Here is a 20,446-nt window from a genome sequence, read left to right on the forward strand (position 1 = left end):
AAGATGGAAAATATTTTGAGCGGGAACATTTGGAAGGCGAGAGGTGCTGCTGCCTTGATGTTAGGGTGCGCAGGATTTAACATATCTGACTCTCTGGCGGTGCCGTTGTGGGAACGGAACCCAGAAACTCGCACGCAGTGGACAACTTCATGGCCACGCAGCTGCCGTCTCCAACTCATATTGCACAAAGCTGGCAAGAGGGAACCAGGTTTACAGGAAGAAAGATGCCATAAGCAAAAGCGCACGATTCTTCTAAAGGTGGCGCGTGCCTGTCATTCCAGCAACAGGAGGCTGAGGCAGGAGAATCGCCACAAGCTCGAGGTCAGCCTGGAGTGCACAGCGAGGTCCTGTCTCAAAAAGCAAATAAAAGACAAAAATAGAAAAAATGTGTCTCCAGTCTCCAAGGAGTAGCTGTGCCCTTTGATGGGAAGCAAAGCGCAGATCTCTGCACGGGAGGCTGGGTGGGGGGAGAGGGCCCCGCGCGACTCGGGTCCGCACTGCCCCGGCCCAGCGGTGCCGTTCGCGTCCGGGGCCCCGCCGCCCCGGCCCGGCCCGACCCGGCCCGGCCCGGCCCCCGCCTCCCGCAGGCCGGTTTCCCGTCCGGTTTCAGGTGTCGCAAGGGCTGACTAAGGCGCCCCTGGCTCCATAGCAAGCGCGCGCGAGTGCCGGGGAGTCCCTGCGCTCAGCCGCCGCCGGCGACCACGCGAGCTCCGCGGGGTCCCGACCAGGGCTCCCAGCTGCGCCGGGCGCCCCAGGCACGGACACAGGTCAGTCCCCGGCGTCCAGGGCGGGGTCCTCCGCGAGCCAGCCGCGGCCCCGCCCCTCCCCGCGCTGCCTCCAGGGAGCCCCGAGGTGCTGCGGTCGCCCCCGCCCCTCCTTCCCCCGGCCGCTGAGCCCCTCCCTCTGCTCCCCCCGCCAGCGTCATCTCCCCAGAACCCCAAAACCCTGCCGGGAAGGGCGCCGCCACCCTCGCTGCTCAGCTTGGGGAGGAGCCGCGGGCAGGTCCGCCGCTGACCGCGCTGGGGAACAGACCTGCGGCCTCGCACCCGAAGGTTTTGTTTCGAGACCCGGTCTCGATAAGTCACTGTGTTCCTGGAGCTGGGCTCCGTCTTCGAATCCTCCTGCCTCAGCCTCCGGGTTGCTGGGATGACTGGCGTGCACCATCCAGCCCGGCCTTGGTGGAATATTTTGTTTTAGTTTGAATTTACAGTTCAACTTGGGAGTTCCCTGGTGATGTTAGCAGGACAGGCATTGATGGCGCGGTTCAACCAACACCACGATTTTAGAAAAACCTGTCTTGGAGCTGGGGATTTAGCTCAGCGGCAAGTGTGTGGTCTTGAGTTCGATCCCCGGTACCGATAAAAAAGAAAAAGACCACCACCAACAACAAAATCTGTCTATTTATTTTGGTACTGGTGCTCCAACCCTAAAAACTCTAATGCAGCGTCACTGGTGCATCTGAAACCGTGCCACTGTCACTTCAGTTCACTCTTTGGTGACGCTGGGGAGCGAGCCGGGGCTCTGTCAGTGGGGCGATTCTCCGCGCCGCCCCCCATCGCCCCGCCTCCGCCGGGTACAAAAGGCGCGGGGCGCGGGCCTGGTCTGCACATTCACTGCGTTCTCCGCGCGCACCGGTAGGGCCACCTGTCCCCGGGGAGCGGGGAGCGAGATGGGCGGGCTGCGCGGCGGGGAACGCGGGAGGTGTGAGGTGAGCAGGCTTCAGGGCCCTCTTTTCCTTCTGGTTTTTCCTTCTGGAGGGGCCTGCCTGCCAGCAGTGGCACCTGCCTGTCACCTGGTCACTTGGGAGGCTGAAACAGAAAGATCAAAAGTTGGAGCTCAACTTGGGCAACTCAGTGAGTGACTCAGTGAGACCCTGTCTCAAACAACTTATGTAAAAAGGGCTGGGGTTGCAGTTCAGTGCAAAGGCCTTGGGTTCACCTCCAGTCTGGGCAAGAAAAGTCCCCCTGGAGTCCATTAGAACTGACCTCCATCTGCAATGGTGGTGCACACCTGTCATGCCAGCACCGGGGAGACCGAGGCAGGAGAATCACCTGGAGTCTGAGGGCATCCTGGGCCACTTCAGTGAGCTGGAGGCCAGCCTGAACTGCACACACTGTGAGACCCTGTCCCAGAACATCAGTCAGCCAATCAGTCTCACCCCCACCTCCCTCCTCAGCCTGCCTCCTTCCACCCTTCCCCGCCTCCCCAGAGGTGGCCAAGGGCAGCCTCCTCTTCCCCCATTTTACCCTGCTGGAGAACCAAGGACCTCTCAGAGGCGAGGGTCGGAGAGGTGGTGTGACCCCCGAGGGCCCTGGCAAGCACAGTTGCTTTGCTGGAATGAACATCCTTTTCTCCCTCTCCCTCTCCCCCACAACTTTATTTTTAAAGATTTATTTTGAGTCAGATCTCACTAAGCTGCCCAGGATGGGCTCCAACCCTCAACCCTCCTGTCTCAGCCTCCAGGTGTACAGGCTTGCGCCTGCACTCTGGGTTGAAGGGGACTCACTGAGAGACTGAGGGCTGGGAGCTCAGACGTCTGATTGCGTTTCTTTCCTGGTCCCTTGTGCATGTCTGGGTCCCCCCAGGACCTAGGCAGGAGGACAGAGGAGCCATGTCTGAGTTCTGGTTAATTTCGGCCCCTGGAGATAAGGAAAACCTACAGGCGCTGGAGCGGATGAACACGGTCACCTCCAAAGCCAACCTGTCCCGCAACTCCAAGTTCACCATTCCGGACTTCAAGGTAAACTCCGGAGGACGAAGGAGGGCAGGGCCTGGGGCAGGGCAAGCACAGAGTGGTCTCTCAAGCCAAGGAGAGAAGGAGGAGGAGGGAGGAGAGAGGGAGGAGGAGGGAGGAGAGAGGGAGGGACCAGGCAAGGCTGAGGTTATTTGTTTGAGACAGGGTCTCCCTATGTGGTCCAGGCTGGCCTTGCACTCACCACGTAGCTCCAATTGGCCTCGAATTCATGGCGATTCTTCTGCCTCAGCCTCTCAAGTGCTGAGATGACAGGTGGCTAGCAAAGTTGATGGATGGTTTTGTTGGAACTTCAAGTCCTGAGTCCTGTGTAACTCTGGCATTTATGGACTTGGTTCCCAGGGCTGTGACACAGCCTTACCCAAAGTTGTTTGTGATTGCTAGGCACAGTGGTGGTGCATGCCTGTCATCCCAGCACCCTGGGAGTCTGAGGCAGGAGGATCACAAGTTTGAGTCCAGCCCAAGCACCTTACTGTAGCTCAGTGCAGAGATCCTGGATTCAATGACCAATAACGAAAACAAAAGCTTAAAATCCCCTTGCCTGAAAGGCAGCAAACAGCTTTTCTGAGTAGCAGTGTCTAGGCTTTGCCATGGTGGAGCCACTTTGGAGAGTGGGGTGGCGCTGCCCCCACATGCAGGTCACACACTGTCGCTGAGGACCTCCTGCCCCTCCTGCTGCGATTCTTAGTCTGCCTGGGAACAGACCTTCAGTGCAGTTTGGACGAGGCAATCTTTCCGCACTAAGGAACTTTATAAGGAATCAATCCCATGGGATGGGCCATAAACCACCCTCCCTCGGCCAGTTTAATGTCAATATCAGCAAAGGAAGCGGGGCATGGTGGCACACACTTCTTATCCCAGCACTGGGATGAGAGGCTGAGGCAGGAGGACCACTGTGAGTTTGAGGCCAGCCTGGGTCACACAGTGAGACTCTTCAAAAAAAACAGGAAGGTTGGATTGTTTCAGAGAAGAAAGGTGCACCTGTGCACACATGTGTGTTTTGAGACAGGGTCTCACTATGTAGCCCAGGTGACCATGAATACTTTCAGTGACCCTCCTGCCTCAGCCTTCAGAGAGCTGGGAGGTTGAGGGTACACCACCACACCCGTTGGATGCTGTACCTTGGGTCTGAGCTCAGCATCGAAGCCCCCCCCCTGGATGGCTCTGCTGCCATCGTGTGTCCCATTCAGCTGCTAGCGCAGTATGGTCAGGTCTAGATGCTTCGAGGGCCCCAGGCTGCAGTGAACGGCACCTGAGGACCTAACCGGGAACCCTAACTTCCTGCCCTTTGCAGGTGGGAACCTTGGACTCCCTTGTTGGTCTCTCTGATGAGCTAGGGAAACTCGACGCCTTTGCTGAAAGGTAAAACATTTTCTGTTTACTACACACGCTGAGGCTGAGGAGGAATTTGCTGTTGGGGACATGGAGCTCTTGCTTTGCCTGCACCGAGGTGAGGCTTGTGTAAACCTGACCCCAGTGTCAGCAGGCAGAGCAGGTGAGACTGGGGTCGGTGCCGTAATCTTGGGAGGCTGAGGCAGGAGGATCACAAGTTTCACCCCAGCCTGGGCAACTTAGTGATTTAGTAAGATGGTAAGTCAAAATAAAAAAATTAAAAAGAAAAGGGTAGGGGGCTGGGGATTTAGGTCAGTGGCATAAGCGCCTGCCTTGCAAGCGTGCAGTCATGAGTTCAATGCCTGGTACCAAAAAATTAAAAAATAAATAAAAGGGTGGGGATGGAGCTCAGTTCGAAGGATCTGGGTTCAATCTCCAGTACTGTACATACACATGTGTGGGCAGGTACACACACACAGAGGAAATGTTGAGTCAGAGTTCATGTGTAGAATCTTACTCATGTGCCCACACTCTCCTATCTAGGCACTCAACCAACAGTGTATGAGAATATCTAGAGGCTTAAAATGACATCTCTTCTTTAAAATACTATTATAGATTTGATGCTTAATCCTTGGGAAGCATTTATAGGTCACAGATGGCATGAAAAGACAATGCAGATCTCCCACAGTTCCGCCACCCAGAGACAATGGCTGTCATGTAGCTTTCAGTGTGTTCTGCTTCTGGTTTCTGAGACAGGGACTCGCTATGCAGTCCAGGCTGGCCTTGAATTTACTAAGGTGGCCTGGGCTAGTCTCAAACTCATGTCGATCCTCCTGCCTCAGCCTCCTGAGTGCTGGGATTGTAGGCTGCACCGCCACGCCCAGCTAGAAACACTTTACTCTGTGCGCAGTGCTGGACCAGTGGACTGGCCCGCCAAGGTCTCTGCGGGCAGTTAACCCCTGGCTTTCTGCTCTGTAAAAGGGACCATCCCTGACTGTAGTGATCCCTCCAGGTAATGTGAAATCCCAGGCTGAAGGCTGGGCGTGGTGGCGTGTGCTGAGGCAGAAGGATCTGGTGAGTTCAAGGCCAGCCTGGGCTACACAGGGAGACCCCTCTTCATAACAATACAACAACAATTGCAGCAAAACCCTGAAGTGTCCAGCCTCTCAGGGACCCTGTGTGACTCAGGTCCAGCTGAGAAGACCAGTACTCATCAAGATGTCTAACCCAGCACGCCTGGCTAAGCCTGAGCCTGGCAGTGCCCTTGCGGCAGCCCTTACCTGGGCTGGTGATTGCTTCAGATTTTCTCAGGCAAATCTGACCAGGCTGGTGCAGGGGTTGCTCCGTTAGGTGAGGAAATGGTTTGAGAATCATGAGCTGTTCTGAATTCACAGCTACCCAGTATTTCTGCTTTGTCTAGTCCTGGGGATCAAACCCAGGGCCTTTGCTCTGGACTACGTCCAGTCCCTTTTTATTTTTTATTTGAGAGAGGGTCTCACTAAGCCACTGAGTTGCCCAGGTGAAGCTCTAGTTTGAGATCCTCCTGCCTCAGCCTCCCAGGGCACTCAGATGGCAGGCATGTATCATAGCAGAGCTCTGTTTAGCACTGGCTTTTCTTAGGCCTATCTTTGTGTCCAAGGCTGTGTCCTTATTTCTAATTTTGTTCTGCTCCCCAGGCCATGGTGTTGCATTTTAGGAGTTAGGACTAAAATATGGGATTAAAAGTAGGAGATCCAGCACTACTCAGGAAGCTGAAGCAGGAGGATCACTGTGAGTTCAAGGCCAGCCTGGGCTACATCATGAGTTCAAGCCAAGCCTGAACTGCATAGTGAGACCCTGTCTCAAAAAAAACAAAAACAAAACATGAAATATGTAGCCGGGCACGCAGCGAATGCCTCACTGCAACACTGCCACTCTAGGAGGCTGACGCGGGAGGATCACAAATTCAGCCCAATCTGGGCAGCTTAGCCTGGCTCAAAAATAAACAATAAACAAAAGCCTGGGGATGTAACCCAGTGCAAAGGCCTTCTGTTCCCTAATCAATACCATCAAAAACTAAAACGAAACCCCTGAAGTGTTATGCAATAAACACTGTGGCCTGGGTCTGCAGCCTGGCTTAGTAAACTTGTCCACACTGCCTGAGCCCAAGCCCGGGGCGCGGGCTGCCACAGGAGCTGCAGGGGTATCGTTTCCGAGCGCTTTTATTATTTATTTACCCGGGCAGGGGTGTGTTTTTCCACATAGCCCAGGGGCAGCCTTGCTGACGAGCTCCTCGCTGTTATTTTTGGATTTATTCTTTGCTGCTGGGGCTCACACTGTCCGTCATGCACCCTGGAGAGACCAGATGATTTTATCTTTTGTAAAAGAAGAAACCTTCTGCCTGCCCTTGGCGCCCAGGTCCTCTCTGGGACCAGACGTCCTGGGCAGGATGAAATGTTCCCCTCCCAGCTCTCAGCAAGGCTTCAGGGGTTTCTGCCAAGCTTTACTGATCTAAGGTGTCACCAGTTTTGTGAGATCAGTTTTGTGAGATCGTAGCTTTTTCTTTTCTTTCTTCTCTTTTCTCTCTCTCTCTCTCTTTCTTTCTTTCTCTTTCTTTCTTTCTCTTTCTTTCTTTCTTTCTTTCTTTCTTTCTTTCTTTCTTTCTTTCTTTCTTTCTTTCTTTCTTTCTTTTTCTTTCTTTCTTTCTGACCCAGGGTCTCACTATATAGTAGACTGGCCTTAGACGTGCAGTGATCCTCCTGCCTCAGCCTCCCAAATGCTAAGATTACACCTGGCATGGTTCCAAGGGTTGACTATCACAGATCACTCTGAGTGTGAACCTTGTAAGGAGGAAGCTCCTGGCCTCTCTGTCTATGCAGGAGGGTCACATAGGCATGATCTGGGAACATTCTGTTGGATTCAGTGACTCGATACCTGTGTGCTGGCTGCTGATTGGGTGGCTCAAAGTTGACCGTGGCTGTCCCCACACTGTGGCGGTCTCATACTGTCCTCCCCACCACAAGAACTCCAGCTTCTCCCAGGCCCTCCCTGCCTCTGCTCACCCCCGCACCTTCAGACCTCTGTGCTTGCAATCCCAGCACTGGGGAGGCTGAGGCAGGAGGACTGCAAGTTGGAGTTCTGCCTGTGTGATTGGTAAGACCCTGTTTCAAAATGAAAGGAAGGAGAGAAGAAAGGAAAGAAGGGCTGGGCATGTGGTTTAGTGTGCAGGCCTTGGTTCAAACCCCAGTAACTCCCCCCATCCTAGAATAAAACCCCACAGAGCTCCACCCCAGGGCCACTTGGTTCTCGAGCTTCAGGTTCTCTCGGGACTTCCGGGATGCTCTTCTGAGCAACTCGGAGAGTCGTGAGCAGTGACTGTGCGAAGGGAATGCAGGGGACTCCGAGGGCTCAAGCCCAGGCGTGGCCTGTAACGCTTGGTGCCAGCACGCCCCGAGCCCTGGCTTGTTTTCTATAAACAGAGCTTCCCGCTCCGGTCACATGTTCCCACTGACCCATGGCGGTTGGGGCAAGAGGGGCCAGCAGCCAGGTGACCCCGGGCCTTTGCAGGGAGCTGAGTCCCAGGGCCTTTTAAACAGTCTTCAGGTAAGGTCTTGCTAAGCTGTCCAGGTTTGCAGCCCCCACCTCAGTGTCCCAGGATGCTGAGGTTACAGATTTGCACCGCCATCACCGCCGTACTGATGCCTCACGGAGCCCAGGCCGGCCTTGCACTCCGAGCGACCCCTGCCTCTGCCTCCCGAGTGCGGGGGTCACAGGTGTGCACCACCAAGCGTGGCTGTGCTAGTTATTTTTTTATTTTATTTTATTTTATTTTTATTTTTGGAATGCTTCTAGTTTTGTTTTTGCCATTTGAAAGAGATAATAGAAAAAGCGGAATAATAAGTATATTTATTTCTCAGTCCCCCTTTACATTACTATTTTTTGCTAATAACAGGCTTTCAGGAAAGGGAGACAGGGGAAAAACATTTTTAAAATGTTAATTTAAATGATTTAAATACATTACAAGTTTAAAGGGATTACATGTTTCTTATAATTGACAATCACTTTCAAATTATATAAAATGAATTAGTCAAGCAGAAATATCTCTACTGTTCATTTTCAAAAACCACAAGTTTTGTGTATTTATAAATCTTTAAAATTAGTTTCATCACATTGATATCTATTTTTTAAAAACCCACTTTCAATGCCTGTCAGCCTAGCACTGGGGAGGCTGAGGCAGGAGAGTCACTGCGAGTTCAAGGCCAATCTGGGCTATGCAGTGAGATCCTGTTAGAAAAAAAAGAACAACCAAATCCATATTCTGCTTGTGCCAGCCCACACCCCGCGCACCACGTCTACAGTGTAGGGCCATCAGGACAGACCCTTCTCTGAACACATAGGCAGGTGTGTGGCTTTCTGTTTTGCTTTTTGCGAAGATGGGATGGTCACTACAGAGGGCATTTATGGCTTGGTCTGTGATGCTGTCCTCTCATGGTAATATGGAGGTGACCTCCCTCATTGTCCTCAGTGCCATCCTGGCTTCCCGTTAGGTCAGGTGGCTCCCTGAGGTGACATTCGGGTGCCCTTTTGTCTGCAGTCACAAGGCTCTTTGGGCTTGAGCCCTGCAGCTGGGATTAGCACAAAGATGAATTCCCATGGCTGAAGTTACAGAGTCAAAATAGCCAGGTGGCTGGGGGTAGTGGCACATACCTGTCATCCCAGCCCTTGGGAGGCTGAGACAGGAGGATCACCATGGGTTTGAGGCCAGCCTGGGCTACATAGTGAGACCCTGTCTCAAAACACTAAAAAATACCCATGCTAAACTTTTGGTAGATTTTCAGCCAAGCACAATGCCCATGCCAACTTCCCAGCTGCTCCCACTGCAGGTACTGGAGTTGAGGAATTCTTGTCCCCGGGCTTGCTCTGCCTTGACTCACATGAGCAGGTCTCAGCCTGACAGTTATTTATTTACAACACTGGGGACTGAACCAAGGCCTCTGCACAAGCTACATCCCTGGGGCTTTTTGGAGACATAGTCTTGTTAAACCGCCCAGGTAGTACTTAAACTTGCCATCCTCCTGCCTCAGCCTCCCAGAGCACTGAGACGACAGCTGTGCATTGGGTGCTCAGATTTGGTGTGTTTTCTGCAGATCGGAGGTTTACTTTTCCACTGTCAAAGCAGTAAAGGGGGAGCGGAGGGAAGGGCACACTGAGGTGCATTTCTGCCCGGTGCAGCCTGCAGCCAAGGGGCATCCAGAGTGGCTGCAGTCTCCTTTTCTCTGAGGTTACAGAGCGGGCCTCATCTGCGTCCTCGCGGCTCTCTGTAAACTCGATTTTCATGGCTGCCTCTCCTGTTCAGGCCCCGGACAATTCCCTATTGTTGAGATTCTGGCTGTTCCCTGTTTTTTACAGTCAGCACCAGTGCTGCACTGAGAAGACTTTTCCTGGTTTTCCTGTTTTTAGCTTTCCCAGAAGTGGAATTACTGGTTCACAGGCTGCTAACATCTGAAGTCTGTTTTTATTGTGTGTGTGTGTGTGTGTGTGTGTGTGGCTCTAGGGATGGAACCCCAGGGCCCTCACACTAAATTACATCCCCAGCCCTTTTTATTTCGAGACAGGATCCTGCTAAGTTGCCAACTTGCCCATGCAGGGCCCACACTTGAGATTCTCCTGCCTCAGCCTCACAGAGTGTGGGATTACAGCTTGGGATGCTATCTGGTGGCTATTAACACTGGCAGTCTCTCCCTGCAGCCCCCTAGTGACACCCTCAGGAGTGCCCAGCTCCCCACCCTCCTGCTGTGTGCGATCTTCCTGGGCAGCCGTGTGTTCTACCCATGATTCCCTTTGCCCTCCGCAGCCTCATAAAGCGAATGGCGCAGAGCGTGGTGGACGTCATGGAGGACTCCGAGGGCAAGGTGCAGGAGAACCTGCTGGCTAACGGAGGTGGGTCTGCCCAGGGTACTGTCCCTAGGGGCCCAGGGCCTGGGTAACCTGCTGCTGCGTCTCTTCCAGGGGACGCAGGTTTTCTGAGACAGAGCCTTGCTATGTAGTGCAGGCTGGCTTTGACCTCACTATGGAGCCCAGGATGGCCTCCAATGTGTGGCAACCCTCCTGACTCAGCCTCCTGAGGGCTGGGATGGCAATGTCCCAAGCAGCCAACCTCAGGGATCCAGTCCCTGAAGTCGCACCAAGTTGGAATCTGTCCCTTGCGCTGACAGCAGGCGTGGAACACGTATGCGTCTGTCCTTCCTGGCCACGACCAGGCATCTCGTCTGCTGGCTGAGGTTGAGTCATGGCAGTGCATGTCCCTGCACTGCACCTTGGTGGTTGGGGCGCCATGCCTGCTAACCGCCCCCCGCCTTCCCTTGCAGGTGTGAAGGAGAAGATGAGGTGTTTAAAGCGTAGGTTGCATGCTGTGTGCGCTGCTGTGTGCTGTGTGACGCTTGGGTCTGGCTGTTGGGGTACAGTGGTCGGGCTGCAATGGTTTCGCAGCTCAGTCATGATACCCGTGTGACACAGATCACGGCTGCTTCATTTCTTTCCTGTCTTTTTCCTGTAACTCTGCCTCTCCCAAAAGTGCTGCATGCTGCCCAGGTTTGTTCTGTGGTTTGTTGGTTTGTGTTTTGAGTCAGGGCCTTGCTGTGAAGCCCAGGCTGGTTTCAGACTCTGTGGTCCTCCTGCCTCAGCCTCCCGACTGCAATTCCTCCTTTAGTCACCAGCTTAAGTAGCTCGCCCATGCCAGCTCCTTCAGGAGATGACAGCCTTCTTAGTGGGGTGCAGAGCAAATTAGATGGGATCAGTCACAGTCCAGGCCCAAGGGACACAGTCAGTAAATGTCACTGTGTCGAAGGCCGACATTGTCACCGTGTGATTTTGAGGCATTTCCCACCTCCAAGCTGATCTGTGCCCCCACAGTCGTCTTTGGTTTCCTGGTTCTTCCTGGGGACTGGATCCCTGCAGCAGCCTTGTCCCGGGCTACCCTCTGCCCAGCCAGCAACCTCAGAGTCTGGGTGTCACCTACCCTGCACCCTGTGTGTCATTAGCTCTGCCTCTGTCCATGCATCCCGCCCCCCGGGGCTGCAGCAGCTCCTTGTCCTCCCCTCCGCCCACACAAGCGTCCTCTCCCAGCCCATCTTTGTGATTGTGGGACACAGCCGCCCACAGGCACCACTATCCCTGAGCAGCAAGCTCAGTGGCCTGGCACCCCGCTGATGGTCCCTCTTCCTGTGCACGGAGATGCACTTCACAGTGTGGGTACACAGAAGCTGGGGTGGGAAACCTGCCCCAGTGGCTGTCGCACTGAGGGACAGGGATTCCAGGAACAATCATAGCCCTGGAGCACCCACCAGGCTTTTTGCACAAAGAGGGGAGGCAAGTGTGGGAAGGTGTAAGTGCAATTCCCAGCGGCATGGGAGACTGGAGCAGGAGGATCTCTGTAGTCCAGCACGTGGTGCTTAGTCTGGGTAATGGATCGAGATTGAAACTCAGGGAAGAGGGAAGGAACAGACAGAAGGAAGAATAAAGAGGAGAAAGCACTGAATCTGGGCTACATACTTGGTGCTCTCTAAAGGTCCACCAATCCAGCTGCGGGGCAGCTGGCATGGGGTGCGGCTCCCCCAGTCCTCAGGTGCGGGGCTGATTTAACCCTGCGAGGTCATTGGCAAGTCTGGCTCTCCCCTTCCAGAAACCCGGAACCTGATGGCAGCAGGGTTTGGCTTAGTTTGGTTTTGGAGATGCGGATGCTGGAGAAACACGCATGTCTGTCCGCTTGTGCTTTTATTCAGAGGCGAGCGCTGCGGGCACCACACAGAAACCCTCATGCCAAAAACGCCTTCTCTGAAACAGCATAGCCAGCACAGTGGTCACCCCAGCACTCGGGAGGCTGAGGTAGGAGGATGGCAAGTTGGAGCCCAGCTGGGCAACTAGGGACTTAGCAAGACTCAGACTCTAAAATAAATAAACAGATGAACAGCTCGGTGTGAAGACCCTGGGTTCAATCCCAACCTACACAACACAACACCCTGCATGGGCGTGGTGAGTGGCAGGGAGCTGTGCAAGTGGGCGGGGATGGCTCCAGATGTCACCAGCTTGGCCTCTTGCACGGCAGGTCCACGTGAGCTTGGGGACAGAAGCACCTGCTGAGGTCCCCTCTCCTTGGCTGTGGGCAAGTTTTGCAGAGTGCTTGGGCTCTGGCTGGTGGCCATGTGGGCTCCGTCCCCAGCCTCCCGTCCCTGCCGCGTCTGGGTGTGAATATGAGCTCGGCCACAGGACAGTGCACTGATAGTCTGTGTCCCCCAGTTGACCTGACGTCCTTTGTGACCCACTTCGAATGGGACATGGCCAAGTACCCTGCCAAGCAGCCGCTGGTGAGCGTGGTGGACACGGTAGCCAAGGTGAGAAGGGACATGGGCCGTGACGGGGACATGGGCTTGGGCTCTGCGGGAGCCAAGGCAGGAGATCAGGTTCCGGCTCTGCTCAGTGCCCTGGGCCCCGTCCCATCCCCCAATGTGGCCCTGCTTAGGCCTCCAGCTCAGCCTCTGCTTTTGAGACAGGATCTCGCCAAACTGCTAAACTGCCCATGCCGGGCAACTTGTGATCCTCCTGCCTCAGCCTCCTGGAGTACTGAGATGACAGGCGTGCGCTACTTGAGGCTTGCTGGTGGTTTCTGACACCTGTTCCCCTCTGTGGCATCCAAGCCCCAACTGTGTGCCATCTCTGATTGACCCTGTGGCTGGAGAGAAAGTCCCAGCCTGGCAGGAGGAAAACCCCTTGTTCTCTGGGTCCTCAGGGGCAGTGGCTCAGTGGGGGCCCAGGGCTTTGGGTCCCCAGTGCAAGGGTGAGGCTGAGGCTGAGAATCCGGGTGTGGCCCAGGCAATGCTTGCATCACAGCCTGGCAGCTCCCAGAACAGGAGGCCATGACCTGGAGAGCTCTTGAGGACACCCTGCCAGCTGCACACACAGCACGTCCCATCACCCCAGCATCTGGGGGCAGCCATACCCCACCCTTTCCTAAACCAGCTGGGAGAGCCCTCCCCCGGGGAGGCTTCAAGCACAGGGGCAGCAAATCGGAGGGGGCTGAACTTCCATTCTGTCCAGGTGCTGGGGCGACGTGGCTGACTGCAGGAACAGGGCTGGGGATGGAGGCAGGCCCCTGGCACTGAGCTGCACCCCCAGCCCTCTTGATTTCTTATGTTGTGATAGGGTCTCACTTAGCCCCTAAATGGGTTAGGCTGGGCTCCAACTTGTGATCCTCCTGCCTCAACCTCCTGGAGAGCTGAGATCACAGGCATGTACCACCACTCGTGGCTCAGTTTTTCTTTTTAAAAAAGTACCAATCTTACTTCAAAAAGCAAGATATTCCAGGGTGGTGGTGCACGCCTCTAATCTCAGCACTTGTTAGGCTGAGGCAGGAGGATTTCTATGAGTTCAAAGCCAGTTTGAACTGCATAGTGAGACCCTGTCTCAAAAAACAAAGAAATAAAATTAAGGTCAAGCTGGTTGTGGTTAGAAATCGCTGTCAGGCCCCTGACAGGGCAGAACTTTCCTTTTGGGTTTGAGGGTCTTGTTAAATTGCTAAATGGCCAGATTGGGCAGGATCCTCCTGTCACCTCTGGCCCCAACTTACCCCAGCGTGCTGACCCTCTGGGCTAGAAGCAGCTCTGTCCAGGGGCAGCAGGGGGACCTACGGGGCTGCCCCAGACACCGGGCACTTGGTGACCATCCAACAGGGCTGGTGGCCCCTTCAACCTGTCACCCCTCCCACAGCAACTGGCGCAGATCGACTCCGACTTGAAGTCACGCATGGCTGCCTACAATGCCCTGAAGACTGCACTAGAGAACCTGGAGAAGAGATCCACGTGTGTAGCCCCTTGCTGGGACAAGGCGCTTGGGGGCTGGGAGGGAGCCTTGATGCGGCATTTTGAGACAGGGTCTCGCCATGCAGTCCAGGTTGGTTCTGATCTCACTGCGTGGCATGGGCTGGAGACCTTCCTGTCTCAGCCTACCAGGTGCTGGGATTACACAGTTGTTCTGCGACATATTCACGGTGGAAGTTCTGTGCCTGTGCCATGGCCCTCAGGCTAGGTCCTGGCCCATCTTGGTTGCTGGCTTCGTCTCGATGGCCATGGCATTTGGGCACTGGCTCTGTTGGCCCACATGGCAGCCCTGATCCAGGTCTGAGTGCCACACACCTTGTTCAGCCTGGCCCAGCCCTGTGGAGCTACTGCAGGGGCTCCCTGTCCCCCCACCGCTGGGCAGGAAGACCTGTAAAGTGACCTGGAACCTGACCCAGCTGCAGGTGCTTGCGTGGCTTCAGGAGCTGGCTGCAGGAGTGACACTGAGTCCCTTTAGCTGCACAGCGAGCCACCGGCTATTGGACTATGGCAACTGAGGCCCTGCCAGCTTCCCTGTCCTCAAAGGCAGGTGACAGCAGCTGGCCGCCTGGCATGGAGCCGGGTGATGGCCATTTAGAATCTCTGACCAGCCACAGTGGCACACACCTGTCACCCCAGTATTCAGGAGGCTGAGGCAGGAGGCTCACCTTGAGTTCTAGGCCAGCCTAGAATACATGGCAAGAGCCTGTCAGACGCGTCCTGGGCTCTGGGGACTGTTCCCGCTGGCTGGCTCCGCTGGCTGGCTCCGGGCTGTGGAGCAGCGCCCCCTCCTGTGGTCACATGCTGTGTCCCACCACCCTGCAGGGGAAGCCTCCTCACACGGTCACTGAGTGACATTGTCAGCAAGGAGGACTTCGTGCTGGACTCCGAGTACCTGGTCACCCTCCTGGTCATTGTCCCTAAGTACGTGGCCCGAGGGAGGGGCGGGGTGGCGATGTCTTGGCTTCCCACTGGGTGGGGAGGAGGAAGCCCCTCTGTCCCCCACCAAGGTCCCTGCATGGGGTCACAGGTCATAGCATGTAGCAGGCCCGGGGGTCTCTGGCCTCAGCTGCATTGAAGCCCCTCAGAAGGTGACCATCTTCCTGCAGGGCCAGCTACTCCCGGTGGCAGAATAGCTATGAGTCCCTCTCGGACATGGTGGTCCCCCGGTCAACCAAGTGAGTGATGCCCCGCTTGGCCCTGGTCCCCAGCGTGGCCACTGGGCACTGGGGACTGGGATGGCCCCTCTGGAAGTGGCAACAAGGAACAGGAGAGTTTGAGCTGGGTGGTGCACACACTTGGGATCCCGGCATGCAGGAGGTTGAGGCAGGAGAATCGCTGTGAGTTCAAGGCCAGCCTGGGCTACATGCATGAGCCTGACTCAAAACAAACAAACAAACAAACCACCACAAAACAGGAGAGGGGACCAGGCCACACAACCATGGGTGTGAGAGGTCCCAATTTCAGGGTGGTCAGCAGGATCCCTGGGCCCAGAAGCTCCTGTGCTGTTGGGACCTTGACCCCTGGCAGTGTCTGGTTAGGAGCCCGTGATGCTGGCTGTGAGGCGGGGCTGGTGAGGTGCCCGCCCAGAGATTGTGGTTACAGTCATGAGCAGAGATCCCAGAGCTGGCCACAGGCCCAGGAGGGATCCGGCTCAGCCATGTGGTGCTAGGGACACGGTGGGGACCTGGCTGCTGTCACCCGAGACCCACGGAGCTGCAGCCCAGGGGAGGGGGGACCATGCGCAGCCAGCCAGGAAACAAGGGACACTGGGTCCCCATTGTGGTCAGTGGGAACCCAGCGCTCCCGGGCCTGGCCTGGGGTGACCCTGGCAATGGTTCCAGGGAACAAACTTCTCCCAAACAGACTGATTGCAGAGGACACCGAGGGTGGGCTTTTCACCGTGACGCTGTTCCGGAAAGTGATCAACGACTTCAAGACCAAAGCCAAGGAGAGCAAGTAAGGGTCTGGCATGGCAGCGGGGTGGGGGTTCCTCTGTCTGCTGGAAGCTGCTTTTATTTTTCCCCAGACAGGGTCTTGCGACCTCGTGCAGGCTGGACTTCAACTCATGATGATCCTCCTGCCTCAGCCTCCACAATGTTCCTGCCTCAGCCTCCACAATGTTCCGGAACCTTCCTGGTGACTGACCATCACTGTTTGTTTCTTTGAAGGTTCATGGTCCGTGAATTTTACTATGATGAGAAAGAAATTAAGAGAGAGAGGGAAGAGATGACCAGGTTGCTGTCGGACAAGCAGCAACAGTATGTGAGTAGCCGGGGAGGGCTGGGCACCCCCTTGTGCCCTGAGCAATTTGAGGGGTCACCAGAGCGGGGCCTGGGGACAGCGTGACACCATGCCCCACCTACAGCATGCTTGGGGGCAGTGGTCAGAAGTGTCCATCCCCAGAACAGGTGATGCAGCCACTGATCGCCCTGTTCTTGGCTTCTGGGGGTCACAACACCCTGTTTGCCTTACCCTTGTTCACTTCAGGGGTGGGCCAGTCAGGCAGCTGTGTTCATGAAAGAAGATGGGGTCTCACTCTGTAATCAGGATGCCCTCAAGCTTGCTGTGTAGCCCACACTGGGCTGGATCTCTTGGTGACCCTCCTGCCTCAGCCTTCTGAGTGCTGGGATAGCAGGCGTGTGCCACGTCACTCAGTTGGATGCCCAGTGTAGCTTGGGGACAGTCACTCTATCCTCTCCCTGTCTGAGCCCAGTGACTCTTATCCCTTCTCCCCGGCCCCCAGGGAGGCTCTCAGGAGAACAGGGAGAGGAGGGTGCGGGGCAGGAGGCACTCAGTGTCCCTGGAAAGTGGCTGTGCAAACAGGGCCGCCAGGACGTGCTTGGGCTGGAGTGCTTCCTGGAGGTGGCCAAGTGTTTGCCAGGCCCCTGCCCCGGCCATCACCCCAGCTCTGCATTGCCCTGCAGGGAGGCCCCCCCCTGCAGGAGTGAGCCCGGCCAGGCCAACATGGGGTCTGTGGAGGGAATTTCTTTTCGGTATCACCACCCTGGGGATAGAACCTGGGGTCCCTGTACCGAGCTGCATCCCCAGACCTTTCTATTCTTTTTGGGACTGGGTCTCACCAAATTGCTTGAACTTGTTATCTTCCTGCCTCAGCCTCCCAAGTAGCTGGGGTGACAGGTTTGTGCCACAGGGCCCCACTCCGATAGGGGGACTTTGTGCCTCCTACCCAGAGCACAGACTTGGGAGATACTGCTGGGCTGAGGCTCCTGCAGACGAGGGTGCTACATCCCTGCGTGTCCTTGTCCTTTGAGCAATGACACCGCACCACCCAGGCAGGGCAGAGGCTCCCTGACCCCAAGCCCCACATATGGTCCCTAGAGGTGACAGGGCCAGCCCGGGGCCCCCCAGCAAGAGTTGGTGGACTGAGACCTGCCACCGGTGACAGCAGCCGGCAGAGTCCCCTGGAGGTGGGAAATGGACCCCAGCCAACTGGGATTTCTGAGCCAGCTCTCGATGTGTTGCCCAGGCTGGCCTCGAGCTCATGATTCTCCTGCCTCAACCTCTGGATTACAAACATGCACCGCCATCTTGGCTTCCTGTGTCCTTATTACCTGGCAACAGAAGAGAAGGGCTCATTTCCCTATTTGAGGGACGGGAAGTGGGGTGCATCTGTGAAGGTGCTGTGGCCACCAGGCGGGCCCTTTCTGCAGATACCTGTGCTGCCCTTGTGCCCAGGACAGGGCCCTGATCCAGGACAGGCAGGGAATGGGGGGAGGGACGGAGCCCTGAGCCACGCCCCACGGCTCTGCCCTGGTGTCTGAAGCCAGGCTGCGGCTAGAGGCCTGAGCTGCCTTCCCAGGGCCGAGAATGACACTGCATATGGTGATGCGTATTTGCCAGACGATTAATAAACCATTTCTGTACCTTTAGCACAATTCCTGTGTTGCTCTTAAAAAGGGACCATCCACCTACCGGGACCACAAGGTTAAGGGAGCCCCGCTAGGGAGCCCTGCCAGGCTCGTGGCGGGGCAGCCGGACAGAGAGAGTGAGGGCGAGGGCCAGGGCGAGGTAAGCAGCCCCCGTGGGAGCCCAGGTCCGGCTCACAGCTCTGCCCCGCAGGTGTCTTTGGTACAATAGTTCTCTGCATTCCTGTTATCTCTCGGGGCTTTAGAGGTCTTCAGTTCCAGGACCCGGAACCTTGGCTTCCTGGGGTCACCCTCCTGCAGGGATTGGTGCTTGCCGGCCTGGGTGCCTGTGCCCTGGCCACAGTGGCTGGAGCTGGTGGCAGGTAGGGCCCGGGCCTCCGGGCTGCCCCGCCCCCGACCTCAGTGGGCAGCTGCCTTGGATGACTGGCACGCGGGCAGCGCTGGCTGCCACCAGGACCAGGCATAGCCCTTGCTGACCAGGTGGCTCTTCAACGGGCAGCCCTGAGGTCAGGGACTGCCGGGTGCCTACCCTGGGCCGTGGTGGCCCCTTGCATGTGCTGGTGGCTGCCTGGATGGTGTGTGCTGAGCCTCCCGGGCTCCCTCCCTGGTGCTTCTGCAGCTCCCTGGCCGTCCCCTTCCAGCCCCTCGAGCGGCCGAGGTCATGCAATCCACTCTCCTCAGGGCCTACTGCTGCGCTGGCTCAAGGTGAACTTCAGCGAGGCCTTCATTGCCTGGATCCACATCAAGGCCCTCAGGGTGTTTGTGGAGTCGGTACTCAGGTGCGTGGGCACCAGGGCTGTTCTGAGGGTCGGTGGGGCCACCTTCCTTCAGCTCCGTGTTCTGTTTCAGCAGCTCTTAGCCTCTTGGCTCTTGGGACAGGCTCTGGGCATGTGGGTGCAAGTCTTGTGATCCCCACTCTGGGAGGCTGAGCCAGGAGATGGGAGTTCGAGCTCAGTCTGTGGATCTTGGTGACTTAGTGAGACCATGTCTGGAAAAATAAAAAGTGCTGGGGGTACAGCTGAGTGCAGAGGTCCCAGGTTCAATTCCTAGTACTGGGTGGAAAGAAAAGATCCAAGATCCAAACAGAATAGGTAATGCATGAACCGCAGGCCGCTGTAGCAACCAGGCAGCTGGATGATGGCCCAATGTCAGGAGAGCAGATGTCACAGGGTGTCATCATGGTAGGTGTGGGGACTGATGACCCAGGGAAAGCAGAGGGCAGGGGTTGCTGCTGCCTCAGCTCCGATGCTCAGGAAGAGGGGTGAGCTCCGGGCATTCGCTTCTCCTGTCCGACAGGCAGCCCAAGGTGGGGATTGGACTGCTTCTGGGCCACCAAGGGAAACTGAGTCAGGTAGCCCACACTGAAGGGAACCAGAAGGTGGGGGCAACCAGCCAGGCCACTCCACTCACTGGGACCCGTCCTGTACCCCACAGGCTGGACTTAGGCTCAGGGCACTGTGTGGTCGCCCCAGACCCCTTGCCCCTGCCTTTGAGGATCTAAGGACAAACTCTAAATGCAGTGAGGATGGAGGACGCTGCAAATCAGATGAAACTATCTTATGCTGGTAGTTGCCCTGGACTCGGGGCCATGGCAGGACCCATTTATTTTTTTGTTCTTTTGAGACAGGGTCTCCCTGTGTAGCCCAGGCTGGCCTTTAACTCACGGCGATCCTCCTGCCTCAGCCTCCCGAGTGCTGGGATCACAAGTGTGCGCCACTGTGACCTCCTCGCTTTGCATGTGTTGGAATCACCAAATTCAGTCCCACTGCCTGTCCAGCATTAACACTTTAGCATTTAGCCTGGCCTAAGTTTTCCTATTTTTTATTCCTGTGCTGGGGATCGAACCCAGGGCCTTTGCACTGAACTATATCCTCAGCCCCTTTTCAATTTTTTTTCTGAGAAAAGCTTGTCTAAGTTGCTGCTATCCAGCAGGGCTTCAACTTGGGATCCTGCTGTCTCAGCCACAAAGTGCTGGTGCTGCGGGCATGTGGGTCCCACCCCGCGAGCTGCCGGTCCCCCTCCTACCTCCACCTCACTGTCTCCCGACAGGTATGGGCTGCCGGTGAACTTCCAGGCGGTGCTGCTGCAGCCACATAAGAAGTCAGCCACCAAACGCCTGAGGGAGGTGCTGAACTCAGTCTTCCGACACCTAGATGAAGTGGCGGCTGCCAGCACCCTAGATGTAGGTACCAAGCCCACGGCAGGTTTCCCTTAAGAGTGAAAACCGCTTGCCAGCTGCGGGGAGAGCATGCAGAACCTGCGTTTGGGGGCGGATGGCCGATGTGCAGCACACATGTGTGCCAGGGAGTGAGTGCGCAGGCGCAGGCGCAGGCGCAGGCGCAGAGGCCGCCACCCATCCTTTCTCCCAGGCGTCGGTGGAGATCCCGGGGCTGCAGCTCAGCAACCAGGACTACTTTCCCTACGTCTACTTCCACATCGACCTCGGTTTGCTGGACTAGGCGGTCCCAGGCTTCCTGCAGGGCCCGTGGGCGAAGCTGCCCTCACAGCTGCTCCCTGCAAACTCGAGAGCCTTTCAGTCCCTCATCCCCGGAGATGGAAGCCCAATAATGTATTTACTTTTTTAAGTTATAATAAAATGCTCAGTCCTTCGAGTTGTGTCTTCT

At 56.2% G+C, this 20,446-nt stretch overlaps 1 protein-coding gene across 4 annotated transcripts; it reads left to right on the forward strand.

Annotated features, from left to right (window-relative positions):
• Positions 1 to 632: 632 nt before the first annotated feature.
• Atp6v1c2 (ATPase H+ transporting V1 subunit C2) lies at positions 633 to 20,434 on the forward strand. 4 transcript variants are annotated; one of them, XM_003462704.3, is made up of 15 exons: positions 633 to 767; positions 2,586 to 2,740; positions 4,047 to 4,114; positions 9,918 to 10,003; positions 10,432 to 10,461; positions 12,359 to 12,453; positions 13,826 to 13,917; positions 14,758 to 14,856; positions 15,042 to 15,110; positions 15,799 to 15,891; positions 16,104 to 16,197; positions 17,827 to 17,964; positions 18,504 to 18,601; positions 19,872 to 20,004; positions 20,192 to 20,434. In XM_003462704.3, exons 2-15 carry the CDS (start codon positions 2,612 to 2,614, stop codon positions 20,279 to 20,281), a joined length of 1,314 nt encoding a protein of 437 aa, XP_003462752.1. In that variant the 5' UTR covers positions 633 to 767; positions 2,586 to 2,611; the 3' UTR covers positions 20,282 to 20,434. The 4 variants fall into 4 exon arrangements, with proteins under 4 accessions (XP_003462752.1, XP_063110363.1, XP_063110364.1 ...); XM_063254293.1 differs by lacking the exons at positions 633 to 767; positions 17,827 to 17,964 and having other exon boundaries at positions 2,531 to 2,740; XM_063254292.1 differs by lacking the exons at positions 633 to 767; positions 10,432 to 10,461 and having other exon boundaries at positions 2,553 to 2,740.
• The last annotated feature ends 12 nt before the right edge of the window (positions 20,435 to 20,446 follow it).

Source organism: Cavia porcellus, unplaced genomic scaffold, assembly GCF_034190915.1.
Source record: "Cavia porcellus strain 051 isolate PalLab524CR breed Dunkin Hartley unplaced genomic scaffold, mCavPor4.1 scaffold_8, whole genome shotgun sequence".
Lineage (NCBI taxonomy): Eukaryota > Metazoa > Chordata > Mammalia > Rodentia > Caviidae > Cavia > Cavia porcellus.